Source organism: Carlito syrichta, unplaced genomic scaffold, assembly GCF_000164805.1.
Source record: "Carlito syrichta isolate Samal-C Ts95f unplaced genomic scaffold, Tarsius_syrichta-2.0.1 Scaffold314365, whole genome shotgun sequence".
NCBI classification, from domain to species: Eukaryota; Metazoa; Chordata; class Mammalia; order Primates; family Tarsiidae; genus Carlito; species Carlito syrichta.
The window spans coordinates 251,910-260,121 of record NW_007258461.1 but is presented as its reverse complement, the minus strand read 5'-3'; the positions used below and the strand labels follow the sequence as shown (position 1 = coordinate 260,121).

General features: G+C 61.6%; 1 protein-coding gene across 1 annotated transcript in view; it reads right to left on the bottom strand.

The window, feature by feature from the left end:
• Window positions 1-196: 196 nt before the first annotated feature.
• Window positions 197-8,212, bottom strand: part of ARHGAP4 (Rho GTPase activating protein 4) — a gene marked incomplete at its 5' end in the record, with an annotated part of 13,078 nt that continues 5,062 nt past the window's right edge. The window contains 15 exons of the mRNA XM_021719301.1: window positions 197-430; window positions 1,694-1,793; window positions 2,069-2,161; window positions 2,275-2,458; window positions 2,540-2,613; window positions 2,696-2,929; window positions 3,016-3,121; window positions 3,214-3,348; window positions 3,434-3,511; window positions 3,649-3,709; window positions 4,856-4,958; window positions 5,188-5,215; window positions 5,371-5,455; window positions 5,564-5,755; window positions 6,042-6,143. Coding sequence (XP_021574976.1) covers window positions 197-430; window positions 1,694-1,793; window positions 2,069-2,161; window positions 2,275-2,458; window positions 2,540-2,613; window positions 2,696-2,929; window positions 3,016-3,121; window positions 3,214-3,348; window positions 3,434-3,511; window positions 3,649-3,709; window positions 4,856-4,958; window positions 5,188-5,215; window positions 5,371-5,455; window positions 5,564-5,755; window positions 6,042-6,143 — 1,809 coding nt within the window. The remainder of the gene's footprint in view (window positions 431-1,693; window positions 1,794-2,068; window positions 2,162-2,274; window positions 2,459-2,539; window positions 2,614-2,695; window positions 2,930-3,015; window positions 3,122-3,213; window positions 3,349-3,433; window positions 3,512-3,648; window positions 3,710-4,855; window positions 4,959-5,187; window positions 5,216-5,370; window positions 5,456-5,563; window positions 5,756-6,041; window positions 6,144-8,212) is intronic.

Below are 8,212 nucleotides of genomic sequence, written 5' to 3'. Positions count from 1 at the left end.
CCCGGCAGCCCGTGACGGCTGCCTCCCAAGCGGCCAGGGCTGAGGGCAGGCAGGCGTGGAGCCTGAGCCCTCCTATCTGCATAGGGTCAAGAGCAGGTGCCGTGCACTTGCCGGACAGGGCCAGGGAGAAGCAAGGAGCCTGGGGCAGGGCAGGGCCTACGGAGGCAGCAGGTCGCCTGGCTCTGCCGGCAGCACCTCAGTGTAGCTTGAAGGCCGAGTCCGGGCTCTGGGGATGGGATGCCGAGGGGGAGGCTGGGGACCTGGGACCACGGGGGAAGCCTTTGTTCTTGCCCAGACGGCCGCAGGCTGGAGCCTTCGGGCTTCGGGGCCCTGCGCTGGGGGAGGTGGCAGGTGTTGGCCCGAGTCCCTGGCGGACGGCAGTCTTGCCCAAGAGCTCCTTAAACACGGAGTCCATGTTCTGGGCCACAGCCTGGCAGAGGGGAAAGGAAGGGTGGGGTTCAGGGGTGTCTCTCACCTGCCAGGCCGCTCCCTCACGGACTCTGCCGCGCCTCCACCTGAGCTCCTCTCATTCCAAAGACAAAGCCCTTGGCCATCACCCTGTCACCAGGCCCCTCCTCTCCACGAGCCACACAGTTCTGGGCCCAGCTGCCCACCCTTCCTCCCTCCAGGCCACCTCCCCCACTCCACATCTGACTTCCCTCCTGCTTTCTTTCTTTCTGTAGAGACTACGTCTCGCTATGTCGCCCAGGCTGGTCCCCAATCCCTGGGCTCAAGCAAATCCTCCCGCCTCAGCCTCCCAAAGTGCTGGGATTACAGGCGTGAGCCACCAAGCCTGGTACCTCCTACCACTTTTGGTGTCTCTGTGTAGTCTCCTCTGGAGACAGCAATTCCTCGGCCTAGCCCTGAAATGGGGGCCCCTCTGGCCAGGCCTGGGCCCCCTCTCTTTGTGCCTGAGACCACAGTCCCTTCCATGGCCTCGGGGGCCACCAGCGTGCAGACTCACACAGTTGCCCTCCCCGACTTCTTCTTCTGTCGGTCCGCCGCACTGGCCCCGGGCTCCTAGACCTGAGGGCTGGGCCAGACTTGGGACACCCACACACTCTCAGGCCCAGAGACTGTCCCCAGGGCTTCCGTGCTCAACCCATCGGGGCTCCCAGGGCCCATCACGCAGAGCACAGAGTGGGGTCTCCCCAGGCTGTGTCCTCGCCGGGTCCACGTCCTGAGTCTGCCTCCTGCTCCTGCAAGAGCTGCTGCTACCCCGCCTGCCCCTCGGCCAGCCCCCCCCCCACCTCCTTGCCATCTGTCCCTGTCATCCTCCCTGGCGTGCCAAGCACCTGCAATGTACCGCCTGTTACCTAGCCTGGCTACAGACGCCGGCCTTGAAATCTGCCCGGGAGTCCCTCGCCCCCACCAGTGTAGACAGCCTCAGCTCGACTCCGCCATGTCTGTGCTCAAGAACCAGGCTTGCAGCCCCATGCATGAGCCCCAGCCAGACCAAGCATCCTCTGTCCCCTCACCCCTGCTCCCAAGTCCCTGACCCTCCCAACCCTCATACCCTTGCCCTCCTGCCCCTCCCGGGCTCGGCCTTGGGCCTGCTGGAGGGGCAGCAGGCAGCCCTGAGCTGAAGCCAGGGAGGACAGAGCCTCGGGGAAGGAGGAGCTTGGTTCCTAGGGAGAGGCTGGGACTCCCCAGGAGAGGCCCCGCCTGCCACACACCCTGTCCTGGCTCTCACCTTATCCACCTCCACGTGCTGCTCCGGGGAGGCTGGGACCAAGCAGTGCCGTCTGTGTCCAAAGGGGGCCACAGCCTCAGGGGGCGTGCATGGCTCGGGCCTGCAGGGAACACACAGTGAGCCTGGAGGCTGTGGGGAGTTCCCGAGCCAGCCCGGCAGCAGCCCTCCCGTCCTGGGTGTGGCCAGGGAAAAGGCTAGCTCCAGGGGTCTCCAAGCTCTAAAGCCTCTCCCTGTCACAGCCAGGCTGGCCCATTCTGTCCTTGGCGTCCATGATCTGACAACTCCCGGCCTCTATGTGGCCTGAGCCTGCCCCCCCCCCGCTTGGGACAGCAAGCATGACCGGTGCTCCAGAAGGCTGATCTCCTCCCTGCTCACCGGTGGACGAACTCCGCAGCCAGGAGGCCCTCGGGACTGCTCCCTGGCTCCCCTGCGGCCTGCGGCCCGGCACGCGCCAACAGCCTCTCTGCCCTGGGGAGGGAAGGACCGGTGCGCTCTGAGGGCTCCTTCCCAGCCCAGGGAGCTGGGGCCAGCAGCTTCAGTGCCAGCCAGACCCACGGAACCCGACTCGGCCACACACTCACCCCGCGGGCAGCGTGATGTACTTGTGGGGGACGAGGCCCCGCGCGCCGGCCAGCTCCCCCCGCCACCAGTCGCTCGACGCCCTCTCGTGCAGCCGCAGCACGTCTCCCCGCCGGAACGTCAGCTCCTGGGCCGTGCGGCCCGTGTAGGCAAAGCAGGCCACAGCCTCCACGACACCCTCCAGGTCTGGGGAGAAGACGGGTTCAGGTGGGGGGCTGTGGGCATGCCGGGCGGGACGGGGCGGGGCTCCCCTGCCCGGCCCCTCACCCTCCTCCAGCGCGGGGCTCTCGGCTTCCAGGTCCGGCTCGTGCTCCCCCGCCAGGCTCTCCAGTTGGGTGTCCCTGGGGTTGGGAGCACAGTGGGGTGAATGAGGGGTGCTCCCTTCCACTGTCCTCCCTGCCCCCGCAACACCAAGAGGCGTACCCCAGGCAGCCGGCAGAAGGTGGAGCCATGCACTTCTCGTAGACGGGCCCCGGCAGTGCAGTCAGGGGCGGAAAGACCCGGGTGGGCTGCAGGATGAGTGTCTGTACCAGCTGGTTCACCCGGCCCTGCAGGGCCACTGGGTCCTGCCCAGCAGGTACGGGCAGCAGCGTCGGCCCGAAGCACACGGCCAGGTTGTAGGGGTCCATCATGTTCTCATCGCTGTACTGGGCCAGGCTGGGGGACACGCGGGCCAGAGGCCAGGAGCTCGCGGGCGCCCATGCCCGCTCCACCCCACCAGCACCCGCCCCGCCGGCACTCACTGGTTGAGGAAGGTGAAGAGGTAACGCAGCACCACCAGCACCGCCGTGGGCAGCTGTGCCAACAGGCGGCTCACGTGCTCCACCCGGGCTGCCGCGGCCTCCAGCTCTGTGGCCAAAGCCGCCCCCAGAGAGAGCCTCGTGAGGGGGGCCACCAGCAGGTGGTCCTCCCCCCCGGCCGGCCTCAGGCCCCAGCCTCACCCGAAGATGCCAGCAGTTCCCCAAACAGGTCCGGGGAGAAGATCGGGGGCTCCAGGCTCCGGAAATAGAGCTTCAGCACCCCGGCCACTGAGTCCAGGTCGTGGGCCGTGCAGCCTTCCACCAAGGGGTCCTCCCCTACGGGCGGGCAACGCAGCAAGGTGAGGAGGTGGCGTCGGTCCCGGCACCCACCCCCACCCCCACACGGCCTGCCCGACCCCACCTCTCTCGAAGGCATCTCGGATCTCTGATACCCGGGGCTGTGCACCCGATACTCGGAAGATGCCCTCGTGCTGCAGGCCTGCAAGGGACAGGGAGATGGTGGGCACCGAGTCCCCGCCCCTCCAGGACTGCCACCCCTACGCCAGGTGCTGGGTGCTGAGGGTCAGGGCAGCAGGAGGGGCTGGGCCTCGCCGCCGAGTTCAGTGAAGCGCTTACCATTGAGGTTAATGAAGCGGATACAGCTCTCCACCACCAGGGGCACGGGCTGGCCTGAGCTCTGGGGACAGAGAGGGTTTGACCTCACCACGGACGCAGCATGTCCAGTTTTGTCACTGGATCACTTTTGTGTTTGTTTTTGAGTCAGGGCATCATTCTGTCACCCAGGCTGGAGTGCAGTGGCACAATCATGGCTCACTCCAACTCCTGACCTCCTCCTCCTCGGTCTCCCAAAGTACTAGGACTTACAGGTGCATGCTACACTTGACTAATTTTTTTATTTTGTTGTAGAGATGAAGTCTTGCGGTGTTGCCCAGACTGGTCTTGAGTTCCTGGGCTCAAGCAATCCTCCCGCCTTGGCCTCCCAAAGTGCTGGGATTACAGGTGTGAGCCACAGCGCCCAACCTGGATCACTTTTAGTTTCTCTTACTACAAATTTTCGTTTGTTAGCCTCACTCTTAGGTGTCTAGTCTTCTGGATGCTGTTTTAGGTAGCACCTTACAGCTTATTTGTAAGTGGTTCGTCGCTGGAATGTAAAAATGCAATCTGAAGTCGGGCTCGGTGGCTCAGCCTGTAATCCCAGCACTTTAGGAGGCTGAGGTGAGTGGATTGCCTGAGCCTGTGGGTTTGAGACCCACCCGGGCAACTTGGTGAGACCTCGTCTCTACAATAAATCAAAAATTAGCCGGCCCGGCTACTCGGAAGGCTGAGGCAGAAGGATCACCGGAGCCCAGCAGGTCGAGGCTGCGGTGGCTGGGAGCGGCCACTGCACTCCAGTCTGGGCGGCAGAGTGAGACTCCAACTCAAATAAAAAAAAAAGGAATTCGATTCTGTACCAGTGACAGTAGCGATCCCTCTTTTCTGATTTCTCTTGCTCCCCTGATTTCACTGTGGAGGCCCCCCCAGTAGCAAGCAAGCTGGCTAGAGTGGGGCTGGTGGGTGTCCTGTGCCGACGCCAGTCGCAGGGGAAAGCTTGCAATGTCTTGCCCCTAAACAAGCTTTTGTATGTTCCTGTTACTAGTTAAGGACGCTTCCTACAGTCAGCAGAGGCCCCAGGGGAGCCCAACAGAGGCCGGGAAAAGGCCCACCCAGGAAGGAAGAGTCACCAGTGATGGAGAACGGAAGGTGCTGGGCTCAGGCAGCTGCTCAGGGCACAGAGATGACCTGGCGCTGGAGACAGGCCAGCACACACAGGCAAAGCAAGTACCTGGATAAACTTCTCCAAGTCTCCCCCAAAGAGCCTCTGGTTATACTGGGAGCTGGGGCGGGGGTGGCGGCTCTTCTGGAGTTTTCTCTGCGTGTACTGGGTCCTGTGGTGAATGGGAGCTGCCTCTGAGAAGAGACTGGGATGCCCCACCCCCCAGGCCAGCAGAGCAGAGCTCTGGACCTCTCCAGTTCTTCCAGAATCCACTGGGCAAACCGGGACATCGAGGCCACAAGGCACTGGGCAGCAGAGCTTGGCCCCGTGGAGAGAAGAGATGGGGGAGCCATCGCAGAAGTCCAGTTCTCGGAACAAGCCACCCCTCAGGAAGGACTCACCAAGACATCTCCCGCTCCTCCTTGTCACCTGGGGAGAAGAAAACGTCGGTCTGCCTTTCGGGCCGGGCCTCCGAGACACCCAGGGAGAGAGGTGTGTGAAGGACACAGGCAGGCGAGGCCGGGAGGAACACAGGCCGGGGAGAGGAGAGCAGGGAGGAAGGGTGGGGGCGGCACAGGGCCCACCTTGCTGTAGGGCCTCCTGCAGCTTCTCGTGCTTGGCCTGTAGCTTGGCAAGGATGCTCCGTCCGCTCAGATACTCCTGGAGCTTCTGGGAAGCCCCAAGGACAGCCCAAGTGTTAGTCCCTGCTCCGGGCCCTCCCCCTGGCCCTCCCCAGCCCCGGTGTGTCCCCTCCCCGCCCAGCCCGGCCCTCCCCACCGTGATGTAGAAGGTCTCAGTCTCCTGCTGCTGGACCCGCCTCCGGCCGGCCTGCCGACTGCCTGGGTCTGAGCTGGTGGACTTGAGGGACTCGGTGGAAGGGCTGGTCTGGAAGCAGTCCAGCACATCCCCATCATCCGATGCCACCACCTCCAGCAGGGCCTGCAGGGTGGCCTTCAGCGTCTTGTTCACCTGGGCAGGGGATGGCACCAGGGCGGTGAGAAGTGGGAGACAAGGTGGGGGACAGGAAGCCCAAGCCGGAAGGGAGGGGAAGACCAAGCTCTCGAGGCTTCCGGTCTTGAGCCAGGTGCAATGACGCACACCTGGTGTCCCAGCCACTGGGGAGGCAGAGATGGGAGGATCGTTCGAGTCTAGGAGCTCGAGACCAGCCTGGGCAACACAGCGAGACCCGATCTCGATTTGCTTTTCTACCTAGAGGTGCAAGGTCCCCGTCCCAGTCCACGCTAGCCACCCATACCTCCTCCGTCTCGATGGCCTGTCGGTCCAGGCGACTCTGAATGTTCTGGGCTCTGGGCAAAATCTCGTCCCGCAGCTCCATCTCAACCTGGATCTCCACCACCTGCAAGAGGCGTCTGGGGCTGAGGGCCAGGCCTGGGCACAGAGGGCTCGGGCGTGGGAGTGTGGATGAGATCTCCAGGTCATGAGGGAACCAGGCATGCCTCTGCTTTCTGATAGCTGAGTGGAGGACCACTGGCCTGGCCCTCAAGAAATGAACACATACGTCCACACCAGGACTCGGCCGCCGATGTTCAGGGTAGCATTACTCACAACAGTCCAAAGGTGGAAACAGTTCTGGTGTCCGCTGACAGACAGATGGACAGACAGCATGCAATCTCTCCACACAGTAGAATGCTGTCCACCCAGAGAAAGGAATGCAGTGCAGGCCCATGCTACAGCACGGACGGACCTTGGGAACACTGTGCTGAGTGAAGGGGCCAGCCACAGAAGCCACATGGCAGAGGCGGCCACTTACATAAGACGTCCAGACAGGCACATCCACAGAGACAGAAAGCAGATGAGTGAGTGCCAGGGGTACTGGCGGGGGGGGGGGGTGGATGGGGAGAGATGGGTATAGGGCTTCTTTCCAGGGTGATGAGAATGTTCTGAAATTGGACACTGGTGATGGTTGCACAGCTCTGTGGATATGCTAAAAGCCATTGAATTGTTCGCTTTATTGTTTCGCATTCCCTGATCATCAAGGAAGAATTGTCTACTTTCGATGGTATGTGAGCTATACCTCTATCAAACCGTTTATTTCAAAGACAATGGTAAGGTAGACTGAGGTCTGAGACAGAAGAGGGAGAGCCCAGCCGGATGTCTCCGGGCAAAGGAGTGGACAGAAACAGATTTCCCGTGGAACGATGACAGCAGCCTGCCTCGTGGGCAGTGTGGGGGAGGGAGGAGAAAGCTCTGGGAGGCAAGAAATTCCTTTTCCAGGCATGGAAACATCCAGAAAACTCTGGTATTACAGTTAAAAGTGAGAATGAGGACTCATCTGTGGCAGGCCAGACACTTGTCCTGCTCTCTGCTCCTTGAAAACCCCATCGTGGAGGAACACACAAAGGTGCAAGTCGTAGGGGAAAAGAAAGGACACTGGGACACTCACTCCAGTATGGCTGAGCCTGGCAGACACCGTGCTCCATGAAACCGTCACCAGAGGACAAATACTGGAGGCCTCCACTTCTGCAAGGCCCCTAGAGTGGTGACATCCATAGCGACAGGCAGTAGAAGGGTGGGAGCTGGGGCCTGGGGGAGGGGGAGCTGGGACGGTGTTCCCGTTGGGAGGATGAGCGGACTCTGTGGATGGAAGGGGGTGACGGCTGCACGACACCGTGATTGTGTCTCTGTCCCAGACTGGGCACTTCACATGGTGAATGTGCTACATCTAGGTGATGTGGATGCCACCACAAAATTCCTCAAGTCTATCTAGGCCTTAGGGAACACTGATATTAGATCCTTCCTCCAACCCACACAATCGCAGAAATCGAGAGATTTCCCCTCTGAAAAGGCTGAGCCAGGGATTTAGGACCCAGGGACACAAGTGACAGCTGAAGATGAGGTAGAATGCCACCCTGATGAGAATGTCCTTATGAGCCCTGTCTCAGTGACATCCTGTTGGACACAGGCAATGCTCTAGAGCATCAACATCAGGCAAGGCCGCGCTGTGACCAAGATGGGTGAAGACAGAAACAAGACCAGCCTCCCTGAAGCCTGACTAATGCGAGCGACTGCTACTTCCTCGCCGTTGGCTTCAGCCGCCCCTCGCTGCCCCCTTCCAGATGAGACTTATCAAGACAGTCAGAGGGTTATCCCAGCTTCCTGACAGTGTCCAATCCAGAGTCAAGCCCCGCTTCCCCCACGCTCCCTAGGGCAAGCCCAAGTCGACACGTCCTTCCTAACACCCTCTCACTGACAGCCCAGCTCCCCGGGGACTAAGTCCAAACAGCGCAGAGTGAGCTCCCAGCCTGCTCGCTTCCCCTCCTCCCCAGATCAAGGGTCAGGAGAGTCCTGCTCAGAAAACTGGCCAGTATGGGAGACACCCACAGACACCGACATTTTTTTTTTGAGTTGGAGTCTCACTCCGTAGCCCAGGCTGGAGTGCAGTGGCCGCTCCCGGCCACCGCAGCC